General features: G+C 42.0%; 1 protein-coding gene across 4 annotated transcripts in view; it reads right to left on the bottom strand.

Annotated features, from left to right (window-relative positions):
• Positions 1-24,999, bottom strand: part of LOC126470102 (oxysterol-binding protein-related protein 11-like) — a 197,960-nt gene that overhangs the window by 147,036 nt on the left and 25,925 nt on the right. For 2 of the 4 annotated variants that reach the window (XM_050097675.1, XM_050097674.1), the window contains 3 exons: positions 2,577-2,729; positions 2,307-2,362; positions 157-289 (listed from right to left, as the gene is read on the bottom strand). In XM_050097675.1, the coding sequence (XP_049953632.1) occupies positions 157-289; positions 2,307-2,323 (150 nt within the window). In that variant the 5' untranslated portion in view covers positions 2,324-2,362; positions 2,577-2,729. The remainder of the gene's footprint in view (positions 1-156; positions 290-2,306; positions 2,363-2,576; positions 2,730-24,999) is intronic. The other 2 variants (XM_050097676.1, XM_050097677.1) reach the window with 1 other exon arrangement.

Below are 24,999 nucleotides of genomic sequence, written 5' to 3'. Positions count from 1 at the left end.
CAAACATCCAGCATGAAAGAGCCTTTTCATACAAATGAAATGGCAGAGTACTAAAAATCAAAAGATATCATGGAGAGTGTTTAGGTTCGGCTACAGTCTAACAAGGACATGAGGAAAGTGCAGATCACTATAGTTTTATATAATACTAATTCGTACCAAATAATAATTCAGTGTGCCACTTTCTGGATTCAAAACAAACCATCGATACTGCCATCCTTTAACAACATTTGTATACTTATTCAACTGACCCTCATACTGATGTCTTAATTTCTCAGATGTCAGTTCTGACCTGAAACAAAACAGAAGCCGGAATAAGAAGTATGGTAACAACAATAGGATCAATAGTAGTAGTAGTAGTAGTAGTAGTAGTAGTAAGTAGGAGGAGGAGGACTCAAGCCCCTTCTAATTCATTATTAGTCACACTCAAAATAATGTGCGACTAATTTGCATGGTTACTTGTAAATTTTGTTAGTATCCACACCCAAGAACTGCAAAGGTATTGGTCACAGTACTAGTACAGACAAAGATTTTGCAATCGCATTTGCATGTGAAAGTACTAGTTTGGCCATGAAGGAGAAGTCCTGCCACAAGATAACTGTTTGGCCAAAACTAGTTGTGTACTTAAGATAAAATTTTGAACTGTTTTAAGAAGTGTGCTATAAAAATTTCTTTTTGCTCATAAAACATATTATAAAAGGTAAGAGGACACAATAAAGAAAAAAATTGCTGGCAATTTATCAAAATTCTGGTATTTATACACTAAGATATTGAGATTGTGATAATGCATCGGGCAAACTGAAAAAAATTTTGTCATCAGGTGTAAACAGCACACAGAAAAGATGAAGGCTGTTAAGCTAATATCTGGGTCGCACTTAAGAACACCAAATCACATTGCAATACATAATGACGGTAACTTAGACTTTCTCCCCAGACCTCAGAAGGGAAACCTAATGAATTTGCTAGAAGAAATAGAAATATTCAGTCTACTTTACAACACAAAAGATTTTAATCACACTTTCCTTTAGAACTTCTTTCAAGGTGTAATTAAAAATAAATTCTTCATATGTGCCGTTTTAAGTCATCTCATACCTAACTGGCTTTCTGTTATGTTTCCTGGCTTTAAACAGTATTTACCACATATTATCAATCATTTGCAATAAGAAATAAGATAATGTTGTTCTGTAGAGTTACAATGCCCTACGATTAATATTAATCTTGTGGTTTTATAATACTTTCTCTGGAGAACTTCAGAGATTAAGTTTAACAATTTCTGTTGATCTAAAATCAATCACTATGATGACCTGTTTCATATATTAAACTTCTCTTGTATTTAAGCGTCACTAAATGGTAGTTTAAGCATTCTGTGAAAGGCAATTGTTTACATGGATATAAGACACGAGATTCCCCATAATTTATCAATTATAGAGCGACAGCCACCAAGTGAGACAACACTAGAAACTGATGCAGCAACACTGCTTGCTGTGAGTTGTTGCAGATCATGTGTCCACCTTAAATAATGTGATTGGTGTCTTTACTGTAGGTTTTTGATGGCTCCTAAAGAAAATAGCTGCAGTTTAAGTAGGCCTAATTTTATTACCTCAGACTTTCATTTAACTGTTTTCACTAATGGAAACCAATATGTAATTAATTATATCTGTATAAATAAAATGTAGACTTTCAATTATGCTAGTAAGAGAGAGAAGTGGTACATATGCACTCAACTGGCTACAGTCCATCATAATTCAGAACACAATTAGCAGCTGCATATCAGCCTATGGATATCTTTACTAGACAACATCTGTGGATGGATTATGATAAGTTGGAGATACACAATAAGGTGAAATATTTATTTCACAACTGGTAGCTATATTCCATCTGTTATTATTGTATTTATAAATTTTGTTCCTTTAGTATTGCAACTTATTGTACTATATCCGAGAAGTTATGTAATAACTTTTCTTACTACAGGCTATCTGAAGACGAACATAGGGTCAAAATGTGTACTGACATGATAAATTAAACACAATTGTAATTGTGGATAAAGTTTCTACATGTGCTAAGATCATTTTTATTTCCATTTTTAATTCAGTCCTAGAACAGGTTTCCTACAGTTTATCCCTAATGAATTTCTCACTCCCTTCCAAATACCATTTTCCAGAGGTGAATAGTGCAGAAACCCAGTAGACTGTGTGTGTGAGGCATCTAGACTTCTCAATAAAATTAGTTCAAATATTAGAATAGAGAAAAATCTAAAGAAACACCAAAATTTCCAAGTTACTTAGAATTATCATTTTGAAAATGTTTACCTTTGATTGTGAGCCATAGTATACACGCACAGTCACGCAGGAGTCTTTGGCATTTCCTGTAAGGAACAGAACAGCACATAAGCTAAGAAGAAACTGGCTCACTACATGACAGCACAAAGTTGTTTGAATGCATTCTCTCTCTCTCTCTCTCTCTCTCTCTCTCTCTCTCTCTCTCTCTCTCTCTCTGACAGACAGACAGACAGGAGAGAGAGAGAGAGAGAGAGAGAGAGAGAGAGAGAGAGAGAGAGAGAGATCATGCAGGGATCTCACCTGTCTTTTCTGATCTGTTGCAGAAATGATATCCTTATGTTTTTAAAGCTTCCACTAGTTTCAGTCAGGGTCTTCTTGACTAAAATGTTTGCTGCTTTTCTATTGGTTTCTCCTTGTAAATATTTAGACTGTTCACCTGAATTATTTTGGTTCCTGTGCACCAAGAGATCAATGGCATTAGTAACTTTTAACCTATAATACATAACATTATTATTCCGTTCAGGATATGAAAACGCTATATGCATTTATTAAACATTATATCCACTTTATGAAGCTATTGAGAATCCCCGTAACACAAATGAAAGCAGTCTAAAGTCAAAACATATGTAGCACAACTGAGTATTGCTGTGAAGAGAGCAGGAAACATGATACTCCATTTTGATTATGATAATTATCATGTTTTCCATTAATCATGTTCTACTGGTCATCACAACCAAAAGCCAAGTAACATTTTTCAAAATTTAAATGTCATCATGAAATCCCCTGCAAGATAACAGCACCAGTACTCTGCCTGTGTTTTATATATGGTATTATTCCAAACCTGATACTGAAGTAATGTCACACCATAAAGTATCCACTGTATCTTGTATACAATTGCTCTATAAACCCCTAAGACATTTGTGACTACTGTCTCAACTGTGCAAACCACACTGGCAGCAATCCATTTCCCTCAATAGAATCTAGTAAGATCTGCCACTATAGCAATCTACAACCATCACAGAACACTTCAGAAATACTACAAGAGGAAAATGAAAATCAGAAAACAAGTACCATCAGTCATTGCCATTTCCATGCACAGCTTGTAGCAGGCGTGATAACAAAACATTTACTTTGTAATGTAGTATACACAATCTCACCAAAACATTGAAACTGTGTGCTGCATCAGAAATCAAAATTGGATCTTTGTATTTCACATTCAATGCTCTATTATTTGAACTATATAATTACATGATTTGGTATGTAGGACATCCGCAACTGAGAAGTATGATTAATTTAAAGAGATCCACTTCAGTTGTACTAATGATTATTCAAATTACGACTGATGTTGGAATATTAAAATCCCTTCTTCAGGTGTATACAATTATTGTATTTGGGGATGCATAATATGGGGTCAAGCCAGTCAGTGCAAGGGTTCCAAATCATTGCATCTAGGCGGAAACTGTCTGCTGTTGGACAGGTGCATGGTATGAGTGCCAACCATGACTGGCCAACGTGGTCAACATGGTTGACATTCATGTGTGTGGCTGCCCAACGGCAGACAGATTTTGCCAAGATGAAGTGATCTGGTGACCCTGCACTGACTAGCCCAACTGCACATTGTGTGTTATCACATACAATAATTTTATATTCCTGCAGATGCGATTTCATTACCCCGAAACCAGATGTGGTTTGAATAATTGTTAGGACAACTGAAGTGAACGATGACCTGTTTTTGTTCCTTTTATTGTGGTGCGTGGGAGCGATAGGAGGTCCGTACTCGTTGCTGGACAAATGGCACCTGACAGATGGCCGCCCCTTCTGAACAAGCGAATGGAATCTACCAGTGCTTCAGATGAAAACATTTCACTACTGGCAAATTATTTTTCGAACTGGAAAATTCACTTATAATACCTTTCACGAAACAGAGTAGTTTGATAGGACTGCCTGTAGATAGCAGCGAGAAAATGCACGAAGGGCAGTAATTTAGCTATAGAGGGCGTCTACAATTAAAATTGTGATTTTTTAATCCGTGCTCGGCTTAAGGCCTATGAAATCGTTTCTTTGCGAAAATACACAGCTGGCCAGAACCCTACAAACGAAATATTTTCAAATATAACATTTAGTACTCCCACGTTCGATTCTAATGTGTAACTCAAATCTTTGACCGGTTCCCATTCGCTCACCGAAGTTAAGCACTGTCGCGCTCGGCGCGTACTTAGATGGATGACCATTCAACCGTGCCGAGTGCTGTTGGTAGTAAGCCAAGCAAAGGAATTGTAAACAGTCTCTAACGACCTTCAACTTTGACGAGACGTAAAACCCTAAGTTTACTTCCTTTTTCTAATCTTTGAAAACACAAGAACTGTTTGTCAGATTAACGAAATAGGTACTTTTTAGGATTTTGATGCTGAAATAGGCAAAATTTGGGGTCAACATCGAAATACGCAATTTTAGGTCCTATAGAACTAATGGTATTCAGTTTAAATGGCTCTGAGCACTATGGGACTTAACATCTATGGTCATCAGTCCCCTAGAACTTAGAACTACTTAAACCTAACCAACCTAAGGACATCACACACATCCATGCCCGAGGCAGGATTTGAACCTGCGAATGCAGCGGTCACGCGGTTCCAGACTGAAGTGCCTAGAACTGCACGGCCACACCAGACGGCGGCATTCAGTTTAGTTAGTCATGAAACGCATAAGTACCAACTTACATTCAAATTGGAGCTTAGGAAAAAAAATAGGTTTTAGCCTAAAGATCCATGATCTATTTTTTACATATGAATAATAAAACATCTATAAAGAGTATTTGGTATTAACAGGGATAGCGATATAAAAAAAGACCGAAGTGTTAGGCAAATACGAAGCATGAGCGCATATCAACTAGCATCCTTGCTGCACGCTGGGCAGAAAATATTTTTTTTCCATCTGTCGTATAGCGTGGAAAAACTTGGAGCCACTGTCTTATATGATGAAATAAGCACTTTTTAGGATATTAAAGCCGAAATACGCAAAAATAGGCACTAACATCGAAATAGGCTTTTTTAGGTCCTATAGAATTAACGCTATTAAGTGTAAATAGTCATGAAACACATAAGTACAAATTTTTATGCAAATAGGAACTCAGGAACAAAATAGGTTTTTACCTAAAATCCGAGGTCTAGTGATAACGTGTAAGGGAGTGGCCCATTAAGCAACAGCATGCTTCTTTGGCTGCCATACTTGCTAGTTAGCTAATTTCCTTAAATTTCCTTGTTCCCAAATATGTCACAGAATAACACCTATTTCTGAAAGCTTTTGCAGGTATGGCGAGGAGTCCAGAATGTTCTGCATTATTTCAGCATCTATTCCACCTGGTAGATGAATCCAGACAGAGAAGTGTTACTGGAATGATGGTCATCAGTAACTTCCCACTGAGAAAAATATGCTAGAGGTGGAGATCAGAATGAAATGTTTATGACTGAGGATAATTCAGCAATAGTACTGAAGTAGGTAGTGTTGCGAGTGCTATGGATATAGAACTCCTGTGGCTTCTCAACAACTCTGTCCCTAGGGCAAGTAGATTATGAGACCCATAGCACATTTTGCATATTGAAATCACCCACTAAGATAAATAGTAGTGGAAGTTTTATTATAACGTCTATGAATGCCTCTTAGTCCAGTATTTCTTGTGGAGTTAAATACAGAAAGCATATGATTTAATCTTTGTGGCACATAAATTACAGACAGACACAGAGAGAGAGAGAGAGAGAGAGAGAGAGAGAGAGAGAGGGGGGGGGGGGAGTGTGTGTGTGTGTGTGTGTGTGTGTGTGTGTTTGGATCTGATGGGTGCCCAATGGCGAGGTCATCAGTGCCCTTACAATTATAAAAACAAACTAATGTTAAGATGAACTAAAAGTCTTGTCCACGCAAGCACTCAAAATGACCACATAGTAACTCTGTATCACATGTACTCTCACATGCACTAAAACCAATTAGGACGAAAGAGAGCTAATCAAGAAATTAAAACAGAGAAAAAACATAACACAGAAGAACTAAAAGAAAATCGCAGGGAAATGTGACTGGTTGACCACTTACAAAAATCTAAGGTGAGCCAGCTACCCTTTGACACATTAAGAACATCTCCCTCAAATCTTGTTAAAAACGTTGGACAATTCACAAAACTTTAAAACCCTAACCACATTCATTTGATCTTTACATAAAATAGACAGCAAATCCACCGCAATCGGCTGGCTGGAAAACAAAACGCAGTCCACCGTGATCTCAACGCCACAAGCACCATACATTGGAGGGTCGTCTTGCCGGATTAAGAATGTGTCATAGGGCTGTGGCCTATGCAAAGGTGAGTAAGAAGGACCTCGTCCCAAGAACATGGCTGGAAGGAAGTACTCCATGGCCGAGTTGTAGGTTTGATGACACGGAGCTTGTTATCAGTCACTGCCAGTCACTCGTCTTCCCATCGACACATGACTTTGTATCCGTAAAAACAGCTACAGGGTTGTGGTATTCAGATAAAATATCAGAGAATATTACATTAAAAATGGAAGTAGGAGTGCTGTCTCTCCTGTACTGCACCAAATCTAAAATCACTCTGGGCCTCTCCAGTAACCATGGGGTGAGGAGGTTAAAACCCGGGATTTGGGGTCGTACTGGCCCCACACAGAGAGACTCCAGCACACACTGCACATGGATCCCAAATGGCATTGTGGTTTGTGGATGGTTGGAAAAAAGGCGTTCCAGAGATGGACTAGCAACAGTATGGTGTGCAGATGAAGTTCAAGCTGCAAGGAACACACATGCCTGACACACCATGAGGAGCTGGTGCTGGATGGTAAGTGGCGGTTCCCCTGCCTCAGCACAGATGCTAGGTATGGGACTGGTCCAATAAGCACCTGTAGCCAGCCGAATCCCCTCATGATGGACAGCGTCAATTATCCGCAAGTAAGAGGGTCTCACTGACCCATACACCATGCAACCATATTCCAGCTGCCAACGCACAAAAGCCCAATAAAACTGCAGGAGACATGGCCTCTCTGCCCCCCAAGGCCTGTGGCTAAGGCACTTGATGATGATCAGTGCCTTCAGGGTTCTGGCTTTCAGGTCTCGCAGGTGTGGTAACCACGACAATCTGGAGTCCCCACTAGACTGTAAGTTGCAACTGACTGTAGACATGATACTGTTGATGGCTATGGCAGAGAGGGTAACACTTAAAACACTGCCCTGAGGAACACCATACTCCTGCTCAAATCGATCAGACAGCATGTCACCAACTCGGGTCCTAAAATACCACTGACACAGGAAAGACCGTACGAAGATGGGGAGGTGGACACACAAGCCCCATTGATGCAGTTGTGTGAGAATACAGTGTCTCCAAGTAATATTGTATGCCTTACTTATATTGAAGAATATGTCGATACAGTGTTGCTTACGGAGGAAAGCCTGCTGAATAGCCACCTCCAGGAGGGTCAGATTGTCAACAGTGGACCGAAATCTTTGGAATCCACACAGAGCGAATAAGGAGTTGCCTGGTCTCTAACAAACAGACCAGAGGACGGTTAACCATTCGCTCCAGGGTGTTTCCTACAGAGTATTAATCCTTATGGATATAAAAAGGGGACACTTTTTCAAATGTCCCCTCCTTCCTCTTTATCACCAGAAACACATTGTTATTCATGACCCCATGAGCCCTATTACTGCAGTCCAAAGTATTCTTATTATCAGATGGGCTATCGTCTCTCATTCTTTTGGATGAATAGGTGTGAATACTCCCAGGCAATATACCCTTCCTGCTGGGAGGAGAAGAAGAGGATTTCAACAGTTCCATCTCGGTATGCTTCCTCTGCTGCTGAAGGAACAGCATTTTGTCTTTTATTAAATGGGTAGTTTCTCTGCTGGGTACACTTGTTGCAAATGCTTGTAGTGCACTTTTTCTTTGCTCTGAAGCTGCCTCATCTGTTTGATTGTCTTCGGGTTCAGATGGAGCTCTGCAGTAAACACAGTGTATTCAATGTGAAGGCAAATTCTGAAGACACAGTTGGGAAACATGACCAACAGCCAAAGGAGTCCTCTTGCTTTGTGTTATTAGTGTTCACTCTCTTAAAACTGTGATGCCTACCTAAAATTTTATATAACAAATATTGGAATGTAAAATCTGGAGTGTAATCTTCCTTAAAATTTTGTCAAATCTAAAACAATTCTAGGCCTTTTTAGGAGCCAAGGTGAAGATCTGCTCCAGCATTGCTGTAAAACTTTAAAATCAGCCACACATATTTCTAAGAGGTAGTCCTTCACTCTGCTCCCATATGGCTTAATGGCTTGCTGTCATTTCCTTTGGTCTGTGAGCAGCAGTATGATATGCAAGTGTCTGTGGTGTGGATATTATCTTATAGGGCTGTGGCACCCTAAGAAGTCACCATCTGATGTTAAGTGGTGGCTCACCAACCACAGTGCAGACACACACTGTGCATCCACAGTCCGGCCAAGATCGCACAAAGGCTCCATAAAAGTGAAGCACACAGGATCAGCCTGCTCCTCTGCTCCACACAAATTATGGCTAACAAACTTTAAAATATGAATAGCTTTTAGGAACCAGGATTTTCGGTGCCTAATGTGTGGTAACCAGGTATGTAACCTCACTGTTTCTTTGAAACTGAAAACACTGTCCCTCATCCTCAACTCGGAAAAGTTAAAAACAGAACATAAAAGGTTAAAAAGGACACACACACACACACACACACACACACACATACACACACACACAGAGAGAGAGAGAGAGAGAGAGAGAGAGAGAGAGAGAGAGAGATATTGTGCCTTCAAGTAGGCCGCCATGATGTCAAAAAACACACTTATTAAGTGATGCCTGGGCTGGAAAGCCTGTTGTATAGCCACTTCAAAGAGAGTCCCGCGATACCCCCTGAAGCCAAAATGCAAGTGACTAAGACATGCATACCTGCTGAGGAGACAGTCACGGTGGTAGCACAGTGGTAGTTCAGCAGCTTCAGCATACAGACTCTCAACCAGGCTAGTGTCAAAAGCGCCAGTGGCCAAATGGATGCCATGATGGTGGATAGTGTTGATACAGTGTAAGATGGATGGACGTGCAGACACACAAAGCATCCATAGTAGAGTTTCGACAAACAGACAAGGGACCAGTACAAACAGAGGAGGTGGCTCGATCGGCACCCCAGGATGTACCATTGAGAACATGTAGGACATTGAGGAACCATGTACAGCGGGCTGCCAGGTAAGACGCTTGGGAGGACCAAGAGTGTTTCCTATTGAGCATGAGCATCATGAATTTTGTAGTTTCAACAAATGGAAGGGCAACAGGCCCAAGATGTAATGATAGTAGGAGAAACCAACTGTGCCACCAGAAATTACTACATATGGTTTTGTCAGTGGAAAAACGAAAACCATAGCCGATACTCCAGGAGTAAAGACGATCAAGACATCACTGAAGATGCCACTCAGTGAGACAGGTCCGTGGAGAATTGCAATAGATGGCAAAATTGTCAACAAAAAAGGAAGCCGGAGATCCCAAGTGGGAGACAGGCCATTACAGGATCAATGGTTATAGCAAAGAGAATGACGCTCAGGACGGAACCCTGAAGCACACCATTTTCCTGGATAAAGGTGTCCGACAGAACAGAACCCACAAGAACCTTGAAAACTCGGTCTTTTAAAAATTCCTGAAGCAAACAGGGCAGGCAGCCACAGAAGCCACATGTGTAAAGAGAAATGAGGATACCAGTTCTCCAGCATGTGTCGTAGGCCTTCTCCAAATCGAAAAAACATGGCCACAGTCTGGGATATCAGCAGAAAAACAATCATGACATGGGTGGACAAAATAACAAGATCATCAACTGCATAACACCATGCTCGAAATCCACACTGTGCAGTCGTTAGTAAATTGCAAGACTCAAGCCACCATATCAGCCGGGCATGAATCATACATTCCATCACATTGCAAATGCAGCTGGTGAGAGAGATGGGGCGGTAGCCAGAAGGAAGGTTTTTGTACTTACCGGGCTTAGTTATGGGTATGATGGTGGCTTCACACCAAAGTCCGCAAAATGTGCCCTTTGCCCAGATGTGGTTGTACATGTTAAGCAGGAAGTGCTTGCCCGCAAGGAAAAAAAAAAAAAAAAAAAAAAAAAAAAAAAAAAAAAAAAAAAAAAAAAAAACAACTCCCGATTCTGAGAAGAGAATGGTATCACCCAAGCCTCCTCCACTCGTTTCCAATGGAAGAACACGGTGATGATGCGAAGAGTTCGAAACTTCCGCAAAATGGTGGCCCAAGGTGTTGGAGATAGCAATAGGGCCCACAATAACATCGTCTGCTACTATCAGGCTGGAAATTGGGGAATGGATCTTGGTCCCAGAGAGCTGTCAGAAGTTGACTCACACAACAGAGGAAGGGTGGAACTGTTAAAAGAACTAGTGAATGAAATACTGTTAGTTTTTTTACTATCCCGAAGAAAGCAACAACACTTTGCATGCATCTGATTATAATGAATGCAGTTGGCCATTGTAGGATGACAGTTAAAAACGCGCAGGGCACGTCTCCATGGGCAAATTGCATCATGGCACGCCTCAGTCCACCAAGGGACTGGGACACGGAATGGTAATAAGGAAGTACGAGGAATGGAGAGTCTGCTGCAGTAAGGATAATGTTTGTGAGATATTCCACCTGGTCATCACAACTGGGGAAATCTTTTTCTTCGAAGGTCACCAAAGAGGAGTGAACCCACCAATCAGCCTTACTAAGCTGCTATTTGGGTGTACACACAGGTGGGGTAGGAGTCAGCAAACGGATAGCACATGGGATAGCTAGAGTAGGGGTCAGAAAGAACAGACCACTCAAGATGATGGGCAAGTTAGGCAGCACAGAAGGATAGATCCAAATCGGACTAGGTGTGCAAGGAGTCAGAAAGGAAAGTGGGTGCTCCAGAGTTAAGGCACAAGAGGTTGAGTTGATTAAGAAGATCAGCCAAGAGGGCATCTCTCTGACAGGTTCTGGGAGAACTCCAAAAGGGATGATGTGCATTAAAGTCACCGAGTAGTAGAATGGGGCAGAGAACTCACCAATAAGCTGAAGGAAGTCTGCCCTGGTGACATCGAATGACGGAGGAACATAAATAGTACAGAGGGAAACAGTCATGTAGGAAAGAAAAGGCGAACTGCAACAGCTTGAAGATGAGTAGTCAGGGAGATGGGTTGACTATGAACATCATCCCATATGAGCAGCATGACGCCCCCATGAGATGGAATGCTGACCTCAGGAGGAAGGTCAAAACAAACCAGGAAGAAATGTGAAAGCTCAAAACGGTCACGAGGGAGCAATTTCATTTCCTGAAGGCACAGTACATGGGGATGCTAAAAGCAGCCATAAATCCTCTTTGTGGGACCAAAGGCCGCGAACGTTCCATTGGAGGGGAGTCATGATGAGGAACAGGTGTTGGGGTTTCACCTCAGCAGCGTCATAGTGACAGCCTGTGAAGAGTCACTGCTACAGGGCACAGAAGCAGGAGGATCCTGCTCCATGGGGTATACAGAAGCATCGGCTTGCTTGTGCTGTCGGTCTGTGGAGTCCAACGCTGAAAAACGATTGGTGGTGGGCACTGGTGGCACGGAGACTGGCCGGGCCAAGGTATCATGTGGCAACACTGTCTAAGAAGACCCTCAAGTCAGCGAAGAAGAAGACTGTTTGCCTTTGTTGGACTTCTTCGAGCCTTTCTGGTTAGAGGAAGACTCGGGTGTTGTTTGGCTGGAGAGACGTAGGAAGTCTTCATGGGAGTACTCCTCCTGTCCTTTCCGGCCTACCGGTTGTGTACCTGGTGGCTTCGCCCCTTGGGGTGAGAGTATGATAGCTTGTTGCACAGCTGGACAGGGAAATAGCGATGCTACCTTGACACAGGGCAATTTCACAACCTCAGAGCTGAATTTGAGGTTTCATGTCTGCACGGCAATGTCCTTCATGGAATGAGGGGTAACAAGAACAGAACTATAGGTGCCTGATGGGAGAACGCAGGGTTTGCGACTAGCCAATAACTTGCAAGTGACTGGGTAAGGCACCTTTTCCTTTACCCAGATCTCTTACACAACCCACTCATCAAGATACACGGGACAATCCCGAGAGGCGGCGGCTTGGCCGCCATTGCAGTTGATACAGTGGGGAGAAGGAGGTGGACAGTCACCCACAAGTGCATCCCTAACACAGGTGACACATTTGGCTGGGTGTTGACAAGACATTCTAGTGTGGTTGAAACAATGACACTGGTAGCAGCACATCGGGTTCAGAATGTATGGTCGGACTGTGATAATTTCAAATCCTGCTTTGATCTTGGACGGAAGCACCACTCTGTCAAACTTGAGAAAAAGAATGCAGGTGGGCACTAAGGAGGAATCTACCTTTTTCATCACCCGATAGATGGCAATGATACCCTTATCAGAGAGGTAAGGTTGGATTTCGGCCTCGGTCAGACCATCGAGTAGCCTACTGTAAATAACACCACGGGAAGAATTCATAGTTCTATGGGCCTCTACATGAACAGAGTAGCTGTGGAGAAGCAAGGCGGCAAGCAGTTGTTGTGCTTGAGAATAAGTAGTAGTCTCCAAAAGCAAAGTGCCATTCTGAAAACGAGAGCAGGATTTCACAGGGCCAAAAACTGCATCAACACCTTTCTGAATAATAAATGAGTTTATCGTGGCAAAGGACTGACCGTCTTCAGTATTTGAGACCATGAGGAACCGTAGTGCAGCAGGAATGGTCTTTCAATCATTAGCCTCATTATGCTTACGTTTCATAGACGTTGATTGTGAAGGTGATTGGCTGATTGTGAGAAAAGCCCCCATGACTGCCAGCATCTCCGATTGCACACTCCTTCCAACTGAATTGTTCACACTTCAGGTCACACCTCCCCAACACCTGACACAGGGACCAATCGACAATTTGGGAAGGTAGCAGCTCAGGCAATCACCCCTCCCTGGGCCTGGGCTATACCAGGGGGTACATGCGAAACCTACCTGTTGACCTGGGACTGGGAATTGTGTGTTACCCAATCACCTGTTACATGTCACACATGTGGGCCGGCCTTCATGATCACACAGGGAGGAAGAAGAAAAGGAGGAACCTCAAATGCCAAAGCGGAGGAACGAGAGGAGAAGGGAAACAAAGAAAGGAAAAGGAAGCAAAAAACAGTAATGAGACTGTTCTTACGTCAGTGGCAGACAATGCAAAACATTCCCAATAACACCCCAGACATGTTTCCCAAGGGAGAGGAAAAAGAATAGCAAGAGGATAGACATGCATCATGGAAGGGAAAAGATGCTGCAAAGGCTGGGGCCCCCTGGTAGCCAAGCACAAACCCGCCAAAGTGTGGCGAGCCCCCTGGGGATATTGTTACTATTTCATCGCCTGATCCATTGTCTCATGGTCACAGGGCCTGATAGAATTTGGACTTGATTGTTTGGCCTTTTTTGTCCCCAATTCGGATTTTCGATATGGAGGTAAGGCTGTTTCAAAAGAAACATTTTTTTATTCTCTTTTTCTGCCTGCCATGAGGTTTTTTATTCTTCCTGGCAGTAGATTCTGCTGCCATCATTATTTTGGTTGTAGGAAAGCTTGGCTGTTTCACCAGTAATGCAGGTTTGCAACTACATTTACAACTGCAGGTCGTTGTGCTCTGTTTACTGCAGTGTCAGCTGCCATCCGATCAGCTGCACTTTCAAATATGTGCGTCGCCAGTTGCGCCACTGCATTTCCTATAGCCACCACCATGGCATGAGCGCACTGCCATAAATGTTAGATCGCCGCCAATGAGATGCAAGCATCCCCTCTCCACAGCTTCAAGTTTGAACTTTCACGCATTAATGCACTTACCCCATTTTGTGTGTTAATCAGTTGAACATCATTTACAAACTTTCACAGTGGCCAGGGCTCATGACCTACTGAATAGTTATTGTATTGAAGACAGACTGATTTGTAAATTTGCGGTATCTGTAGATGTTTCAACATTCAAAGCTATTGTTAGCAACTGATGTTACAACTACAGCAACAAAGTTATGTATTATTTTTACTGTTTCATATTAGATGTAGAATAAATTAATATCTGAATTCTATGTTCACAAACAGTACCTGTTCCACGCTCCTGTATCCACATACTTCAAAAAGGCTCTCCCAATCTAAAAATTCATGAAAGTGCTCTACTGCGCAGGTGGAAACAGAACAGTTTTTCGCAACATGGAAAGGACAACTGTATTCATAGAACACACTGCAAACTATGGATTACATAGCAAATTTGTAACCAGTCACTGTCTTTTCACTAGATACCAGAGCTTCTGTCACATTGCTTAACCTAGGTACGTAGGAAAAAATTGGCCAACAACTGTAGCAAACATCAAATCTACATCTCACTGCCTACAGTGACAGCATTTCAGTGTTTGGAACATGCCACTTAGTAACAAAATACAAAAACATGATTAAGGAAGCCCCTTTTACCGTAGCCCACCACACAAGAGCCCAAATATTTTCGGCATGAATGTGTTGGATTCTTTCAGATTGAACATAAAGGACAATGTGCATGCCACAGACACAGACGTTTTCCATTCCGCAGTTCAACAACTCTCTGGTAAGTATCAACATTTGTCCAGCGGTACTGTAGGATGTGCAATAGGTTTTATGCTCACATTACAATGAATGCTAATGTGCAACACAGATTTTGCCGCGCACACCCTGTGCCACATGCATTATGTGACAATGTGGCTACAGAGGCTGGAATCCATTGGTGTCTTAAAACCTATTTCAGCAAGTCAGTGGGCATCACCTTTAGCTGTCATTCGTAAGCCAAATGGGAAGATTCGTCTTTGTGTGCATGGTAAATTCAAAGGCAGTCACTGATTCCTACCCAAAAATAAGTCTTTCAGAAGCCGATCTTCAATTACCATTCGACAGAGAGACAAAGAAAATGCATGTTGTGAATGTCAGCTTGTTTGAATATCAACACCTGTGTCTGCATTATTTCAAAAATGTCTTGAACAAGTGATGTCCAAGATGCCTTCTTATTTTCGTTGTCTTGGTGACATAATCATCCCTGGACAATCTGCAGAACAACACCTTAAAAATTTGGACTGTCTTTTTCAAGTTTTAACTAAGGAGAGCCTCAAATGTAACTTGCAGAAATGTTATTTTTTCAACACAATGACTGAATGCTTGGGACATATCATCAACACCAATGGTGCTCATCCTTTGAAGAAACACTTACAAGCAATTCAGCAAATGCCATCTCTTAAGAATTTACATGAACTGCAAGCTGTTCTTGGAAAATTTATTTACTATGTAAAGTTCATCCCTAATGTGGCGCAAATTACTGTGCATCTGAACCGCCTCAGATGTAAAAATGTTCTATTCCATAGGACAAAAGACTGTAGCTTTGTTTTTCAAAGACAGAGAAATGCATTGCTTCATCAATCTTGCCTTATACACTACGATCTACTCAAACCCCTTGTGCTTGCAGTTGATGCCTCATCCCAGGGCACTGCGACAGTTTTATCCCACAAAATTGACAAAACAAAATGTCCCAATGGCATTTGCTTCCAAAACTTTGAACAGTGCTCAGATTAACTATAGTCATCTCAAGAAGGAAGCCCTGGCTGTAATAAAGGCTGTCACCAAATTTCATCATTACATGTACGACAGAAGATTTTTCTTAGTCACGGACCATACGCTTCTTACTTTGTTGCTTCATCTGTCAAAAGAAGTTCCTGATTGGATGGCACAAGAGCTCCAATGCTGGTTGCTATTACTGTCAAATCACCAGTATGAAATTCACTATTATCCGACAGCACAACACACAAAGGCTGACACATTGTCTCATTTACCTGGCAGCACAGATGCAGAATTTGACGTATTGGAAGCTTCTTGTTTACATATTGATTCTTCTGATTTGCAAGCACTAGTTTCTTTTCTTATTGATTCATGGTGGATCGCAGAAGCCATGAACCATGACCAGTCACGATGATTGCTAAAGAGTTGCAAAGGTTGGACACGCTCTCAGAAATGTGTTCCAGATCCTTTAGAGCAAAGATACTTTGTGCATCACACCAGTTTACCTGTTCTGAATGATGTGATTCTGCTCCACATGCCTAACCAACAGACATAAGTGTTAATCCCCACCTCATTGCAACAGCGGATGTTAAGTCTTCTCCATAGAAGTCGTTGGGAAACAGTTCGCACTAAGCAGCTAGCATGCCAACATTGTATGTGGCTTGGTTTAGATAAGCAAATAGAACATGTGACAGCACAATGTTATGCTTGTGTGGACAATTAGGCCACTCCTGGCCCATTCTGCTACTCTATGGCAATGCCTCCATACAGCCTTTGCTGGCACTTTCTGGCAAACACGTTGGTTAATTATCATTGATGCCTACAGCAAATACCATTTTGTTATCTCAATGCATCTGACAAGTGCTGTCAGCACAATCAAGGTGCTCGCTTCTGTATTATCTCTCTAAGACTTGCCATAAACAATTTTTTCTGACAATGGACCTCATTTTACTTCCAAGGAATTTGCACAAATATACAAACACAACAGAATACAGCATGTCAGGACAGTAACATTCTCACCACAGTCTAACAGCGAGAGTGAATGTTTCATTTGAACATTCAAGATGCAAATATCAAAACTACGAGTTTCACATTCAAATAAAAATGCCTCACTGATGTTTATGAGTCATATTGTACTCAGCCTGATCCTCACATTTCGCCAGCAGAATGTTTGCATGGGAGACGCTATCAGACCTTGCTGCATTTGTTTCATCCTTACCTCTCTGCTCCAGTTTCAAACTTCACCATGAAATTTCACTCACATGTCGGAGTTCAATACCAGGTATACAACAAGTCACATTGATGGGAATCTGGCATTGTTTTCACATCATCTGGCAGAGCATAGTATACTATTTGCAGCAGCACAGGCACACACCAACGTCACCAAAATCAGCTACAGTTCTGTGAATTCAGTGATCCTGTCATAGATAAAACTGTTTCAGATTTCTTCATTTCATGGCGTCTGGTCACCATGACAGAGCCACATCCATCCATCACACTGCAGCCTCCTACGCAGCTTACAGGGTGGGGTGCCTCCACCCACGGCCATCTCACCCATCGAAGTCTCCACCTGCCCACCTGTGATGCCACTGATGCCAAAGTTGCAGATCACCTCTCCCATGGCCACTGCTGCCATCACCCTCTGCAGAATCCTCTGTGCTCCTAAAAGTGCTGTTTGATGCAGCCTGTGTACCTGGTGCTCACAAGACACAACACTGGAACGTGGGTCAGTCTGCTCTGCTCCCAGCCAAGCAACCAGTGTCATCACTATCTATGGCACAGGCTTCTCCCTGTACCATCCCAGTTGGGCAGGGACGAGTGCACTATCCAGTCATCTGCACTTCCAAAAATGTGTGTCGCCAGTTAGGCGGCTGAATTTCCTACAGCCACCACCACGGCACAAGGTCACTGTCACAAATGATTACGCCGCTGCCAATGAGATGCAAGAATCCCCTTTCCAGAGCTAAAGTGGCGGGCGTGCTTAAGTTCGAACATTCATATGCTGACCCCATTTTGTGTGTTAGCCAGTTGAATAACATTTACGGACTTTCATAGCAGTCAGGTGTCATGATCTACTGAATATTTCTTGTATTGAAGACTGACTCATTTATAAATCTGTGGTATATCTGTACATTTCAACATTCAAAGCTACTGTTAGCAACTGATGCTGCAACTACAGTAACAAAATTATGTATTATTTTTACCATTTGATATTAGATGTAGAATAAATCAATATTTGAATTCTCTGTTCATTAAAAGCATCTGTTCCTCGCTCTTGTATCCACTAAAGAACCACACAGCGAGCAAGGAAGTTATAACATTTAGCTACCAATGTCTGGGTGCCAACATTAAATTGGTTGGTTGACTGGTTGGTGTTTAATGGACTAAACAGTGAGATCATCTGCCCTTTTGTCAAGAGAGAGTTCATCTAGAGTAAATCATATCAGCCAGAAATTTGATTTAATTATGAAAGTATGTAGGAGTGATAAAATTGGGGCCTTGAAAGGAACACTGATGCCTGTACTGCTAAAAGAATTTACAGGAAATTATAAGTCTATGGATCAGGCCAGTATATATATAAGAACACATGAAGGGTCTTGCAGGTCTCATCAATAGCAAGAGAAACATCACATACATTGACCCCGTGCCAACACTATTAAGGGCGAAGACAAAATAAAGAATGCCTTCTAGCCAGGAGATTTGCAACAGTAAGAGTGTGGAGGCTAAAAAAGTAAAGGATATCACTTGGACTGATGATAATGAAATAAGGTGAGAAAAATAATCGGGTCAGTCGGTGGGCCAGGTATGTGTCCCCCGAAGCTCTGCATGTGACAGGGGCCTCCATCCCATGAGCCGTCCGACCCTTAATCAATTGCAGTCAAAGTGTTAAAGACGGGAACACCATCCACTATTTCACAGAGTGCTAGCAATAAAACTGAAAATAGGACATGGCCGGAAAAAAGGGCTGCATGTGGCTAAAAGCAACTAACACAAAGTAAAAGAAAGATGACCACGGCAGCTGGCAAAGGAGGCAGATTGGTTGGTTGGTTGGTTGGTGGTTAAAGGATTAAATAACAAAATCATCAGTCCCCAAAACCAGGGGTAGTTCACCCAGGATTAGTGATGTCCACAAAGTACACGTTCTAATGAAAGTACATAAGAACAGTATGACTGAGGCACTGAAGGCAAAACTGATGCCAGAGCTGAGAAAGAATGGATTGGGCCAGTGTGTTGGTCGGAGTAGACAAGGAGTCTCCCAGGGTTCATCCAGTGGTGAGAAAGGCCCCACCCTGCATCCGATCCCCAATAGCCCAATTAACACTGAAGACAAGTTACACAGCACCACAACGTCTTTTGATCAGCACATTCATGATAGTAAAAGTAAGCAGGCTAAAAATATAATGTACGTCAGTTGGACCATCAATAATAAAAACAATAGGAAATACACAGGTAAGGCATCAAGTGGGCTCACTGGGGGTCTGCATATGATGGGAGTCGTCCTCCCACAGTCCTCCCACTGCTGCCCCTGTGTAGTCTACAAGGCGGTAAAAGATCACCCACTACTCAACAGAGTGCTACCTCTAAAACAGAAAATAAAGTGCAGCAGAAAAGGAGACAAATTGCATCTAAAAGCAATTAAAAAGAGCATATGAAAGGGATGAAAGATAAGCTGGTCAAGGAGGTAGGGTCAAGGGACTCCTATGAGGTGTTATGGTGACAGTCATTTTACCAAGTTTCTTGTAACAGAGTAATGCTCAGGACTCGGTAGGTGTCACTGTTTTAATTAAGACAGAACCACACCATAGTTTACTGAAGGAAGAGATTTCTCCAAATACATTTCTGATGTTATGTACTAAGAACAAATAAGATTAGTAGTTACAAAGGACCCTCTATCAGTCCAGGTGCAAACCAGGAACTGAGGGCAGTAAGTTTCTGCATTTTGCTTGATTTTACTTTCCTCTCATGGCATAGCCAAGGTGGGAAAGTTCCTGGTGTAATAAAAATCTGCATTGAAATCATCAAGTCTGTCTTTGTGATATACCCACCCTATGCGGTCTACTCCAGTCAAGGGCTCTCCCCATAGGTGCCACCCAGCCAGAGCAATGGTTACTTGGGCTAATGGCCATTGCAAAGTGGGATCTTGTACAGGTACCTCTGTAATATAGATTGCAAAACTTACAGTACAGTTGACCATGGGATGGACAATTCTTGTGACACTGCACAAGCACTAGCACTACTCAGGCATGTGATGCATAGTCATTTACAGCAACAGCAACTTCATCATTAACTTGCAGGATAGGATGCCTTCCTCTTCCAGGGCCACACCACCAAGATCACCCGTGTTTTCAAATTTCATTATCATCTTTAAATCATTTAACGACATTGGGCATCTACTCAGACCTTTCAGTTGGTGATACTCTCTTCATGCAGCACTATAATTGCTGCCGTTCACATAAAACAGTTTCACTAGCATTGCACAGTTTCTCTTCTAGATAGCCATGCTGTTCACTCACATTATGTCATGTCAAAATGACAGTGTGGATGTCATACCATCACACAAACAGTGTACAGTTCAGATTTGCACCTGGTGGCCAAAATTGGAACTAATTTTCTTCCAGTGCAAATGGGTTCCGCATTAAGTCATCAGCATATCAAGCAAGTTTCACTGCCAAATGAAAATTACAGCCACAGCAATGGACCTCCATGGTTAATTATAACTAGGAAGCACTCTCTCGAAATTTCAATAGTCAACCTCTCTATGATGCACAATGCCTCTCTCTAAACATCTGCCACTGGAATTTGTTGAGCACCTCTGTTATGTTCCCATGCAGACTAAACGATCCCATGACTAAATGTGCGGCTCTTTCTTGGATCTTCCCTCTTTCTTCTATCAGTCCTACCTAGTAAGGATCCCATATTAATGAACAATTCTCAAGAACTGGTCAAACAAGAACAGTAAGCCTCTTCTTTAGTGGATGAATTGTGTTTCCTTAGATCTCAGTCTGACACCTGCTTTTCCTTCTATTTGTTTTATGTGATCATTCCACTTACGATCTCTCCAGATCTAGATACTTCCAGATATTTTATAGTAGTTACCACTTCGAGCAATTTGTCATCAGAAGTGTAGTTGTACAGTAGTGTATTTCTTTTCCTATGTATGCACAATATGTTACATTTCTTTATCTTCAGGGTCAACTGCCAGTCCCTGCACCACTCTGCAGGTCCTGCTGCAAAGTGTTACTGTTTTCTGACATTGCCACTTTCTTACAGGCAACCGTATCATCTGTGAACAGTCTTAAAGATTTCCAATGCCTTCTACTACGTAATTAATATAGATTGTAAACAGTAACAACCCTATATCTAATCTAACCAGACTTCCTTGGGGCACTCCTGAAATTGCCTATACACCTGTCGATTTTATTCTGTTGAGTTCTATCTGCAAGAATCCAGTTGCAGATCTGGTCTGATACTCAGTAAGCTTCTATTTTATTTATTTATGTTTTTTTCCACTAAACAGCAGTGCAGGACAGTGTCAAATGCCTTCCTGAATTCACGAAACATGGCATCAACCTGAGTCCCAACATCTATAGCTCTGTGGATGAATGTAAATGCTGGATAATCCTGAATGTTGTCACAATTCTGCCATAGTACTGTTCCTTTTATTTTACAGCTAATGACAGTGTTCTTTTTAAAAATTCTTGACTTTTCACAACTCGTGATTAGTCAGATCTGAAGATGATGATCAATTGATTTAAACTAGTAATCATACATGACAAACTGCAACTGAGACTGTTACAACAAACAGTTAAAAATTTGGAAGAGTTCTGTTACACATAAGAGCTGTTTACATTGCCGGTGACAGGATGATTCTGGAGTTGCATCTACTTATGACACCTGAAGTATCGTTACCAATGTGTCATTCACTCATTAACATGTATGAGCAACTGCAAAATTGCCCATTTTTCTTTCGGATATTTTGGCTTTTAGCTATGCATTGTGTTACAATTATGTATTGACAAACAAATGTCAGGAAAACCACTATCACCAAGGCGAAAAAGGTAAATCAAGTCAGATTACAAATGAAGATGATGGCCATATATTTTTTGAAATTACAATGAAATCCAGACCTTTAGCTGCTTACAGGCGTTGATAAATATCAATGGGGACAGTCGAAAATGTGTGCCCTGACTGGGATTTGAAACCGGGATCTCCTGCTTACATGGCAGACACTCTATTCTTCTGAGCCCCTGAGGATACAGAGGATAGTGCGACTGCAGGGACTTTTCTCTGGCATGCTCCCTGTGAGACCCACATTCTCCACTTACTGTCCACACACTACATTTTTAGTGCCCCCACCTGCTATACTCATTGCTTGTGGCAGTCAATCTACCAATTGCCGTAAGAGCTCGGGCAATGTGAGTGCATCCGCACCCCATCACATATTATTTGATGTGAAAGACTGTGAATTTGTTTCACTGTGATGAAACATTAATCAAAACTTTTATCTGGATATACTGAAGTGCTTGCATGAAAACACATGAATATTTTCAATTAAAAACAGACAGCATGTGAATTACACTAGAATAAAGAGTCTGTTTTAGCAGGGAGTTTGAAGGTGGAAAAGGGGGTCTCTCTTTAGCATGGGTTAGGGGTGGGGGGTGGGGGGTGGGGGTGGATGGTGGGGGAGGGGTTGGGGTGGGGGGGGATGGGGGGCCCTGCTTTGCTCATCAGTTGAAGGAAACAGGGAACCTTCATTTGCAGTGGGGGAAGATGGAAAGAGGTCCCTCTTTTGCAGTGGCTGAGTAAGTGAAATATGACAGAATAGATTAAATTTATTAAATATTCTAGTTTATAGTGTTTTATTAATTACAGATCAATTTATTAGTTTTAAAGGAGCCTTTGAAGATCAACTTTAGTTGAATAGAAGGTATTAAACATCAGAAAGCTCTTTAATGCACTCTTAACTATCAATACATTACCCAAAACACATTTAATATGCTATGGCTGGATGCTTAACACATGTACACTGTTCATCCAAAACATTCCAACATGGATTTTATTTCTTTCAGTTTAGTAACTACAGTGGCAGCTAAAAATGGTAAACAATGGTTGTGCATTCAACCAGTCAGTTGTCAGCAAGCAGTTTTCTGTAGTGGACGTGCTTGCCACAGTGTGTCGACATGGTTGAGTCACAAAACGTAATGGAGCAACAAAATCTAAACGAAATCTAATGTCCAACAAATCCTTCAAAATGTTGTTAAGAAGAGAAAAGTGCACGCAAAGTTTGTATCACACACTTTGACTGCCAAACAAGAACAATGATGCGTGGAAGCCTACCATGACTTAATTGTCATGACAAACATTTTATGGAAAAAAAACACAAGTGATGAGAGTTGGTGTTATTGGTATTATAAATATGAACCTACCACAAAACAACAAAGTGGAGATTGAGTCTCTGATGGTTTCCCAAGACAAAAGAAGGTGCAAATGTGATGTTCACACTGAACAACATCCAAAGGTGGACTATCCTGGCCTTATAAATATTGTGTGTGTTGTACTCAAGTGCAGGGATTGATTGACAGAGAGGTTATGGAACTAAACTGCGAGGTCAACAGTCCTGCAATTCAAACGTTACATGTGTAAGATAGAGGCATCCGCTAAAAGTTGGCGGATCCAGGCAGAGGGGTGAAACTATAAAGCGAGGAAGCTAAAAGTACACACAGAAGAAGGCATAAAAGGGTAAGCCAAAACTAAAAACTGGAAAAACAGAGGGATAAAAGAGTGGTCTTTGGAAGGGGGAGTGGTCATGGGTCCCAGACACAGAAAACACAGAGAGGCCTCAACCACAATCGCCCTGCCCCTCCTTCAGGAGGAAAGCAAAATCTTGTAACTGAAAACAAAATCTGCTTTCACAAAGGAAACCGAGGGCCAGTTCAACCATCCATGAATCGTCTGCTAATATTAAAAACAAGGAATCTGGAAGGCTATATTTAGTGCCAAAGGCCAAAAGAAAGGGACATTCCATCAATATATGGGATATCATCAGTCTAGCTCCAGAACCACATTGTGGGGATGGCTTGTTACACAAGAGGAAACAAAGGGTGAGTCTAGTATGACCGATGCGTAGACAGCATAAGACAGTGGACTCCTTCCAAGAGGAGCAGAAGGAAGAGCGCCAAACTGTAGTAGTCTCCTTGATTGTGTGGAGTTTATTACTGAGAGCAGTAGTGCACCAGATGTCGTCCCACTTTTGGGCAAAGAGAGATTTGAAGTGAACCGCATATCTGTATCTGGAAACATGAAAGAGAATGGGGAGTAAGTATCCACCTCTCTAGCCAAACAGTCAGCCGGTTCATTCCCTGGGATGCCCACATGACTTAGGACCCAGAGAAAGACAACTGAGCAGTTGGCACTGCCAAGGGCAGAGTTCATGGATAGCAGAAACCAAAGGGGGACAATAGTAGCATCAGTCTATAGCTCACCGAGTCGGTACATATTAAAACACTGAGGAGGGTGGCCTGAGTAACAAAATGGAGGGCCCTGTTAATGGCTAGCTGCTCTGCTGAGAACACACTACATTATCCCAGCAATAAATGGCATTTCATGCCAGTAGGGGACATAAAAGCATATCCTGCCTTACTTTTCATTTGAGAACCATCAGTGTAGAAGATGGTAGCACCCTCGAACTCTTCATAATGATGACAGAGACCTTAGGACCCTGAAATAGGTCAGTCTTCATCCGTAGTCAAGGCACCATCCAAGGAGGGGGTGCGGGAGGGAATACATGGGGCACAATCCAGTGAGTGGAGATGGAGATCCCAACAGAGGAAAGTGGGACTCATTCCAGCTAGCAATCCCACCCAACGGCGGGTATCTGGAGGGAGACATCCCTCGATTGCAAAGAGGATGAGGTACAAGAGATGGTAAGGGATCATCGAATGGCAATTGTGTAAGACACCCGGAGTTGGCTCCATCATATTTGTAGAGGAGGAATCCCCACTTCTGGGAGGAGATTGTGGACAGGACTATTGCGAAAGGTACTGATAGCCAGATGCACCTCACAATGATGAACAGTTTCAGAGTGTAAGGAACCACTGAGCCATAAACCTGACAGCC

The sequence above is a fragment of the Schistocerca serialis genome, chromosome 3, assembly GCF_023864345.2.
Source record: "Schistocerca serialis cubense isolate TAMUIC-IGC-003099 chromosome 3, iqSchSeri2.2, whole genome shotgun sequence".
NCBI lineage: Eukaryota > Metazoa > Arthropoda > Insecta > Orthoptera > Acrididae > Schistocerca > Schistocerca serialis.
This window is presented reverse-complemented; position numbering and strand designations above follow the sequence as displayed.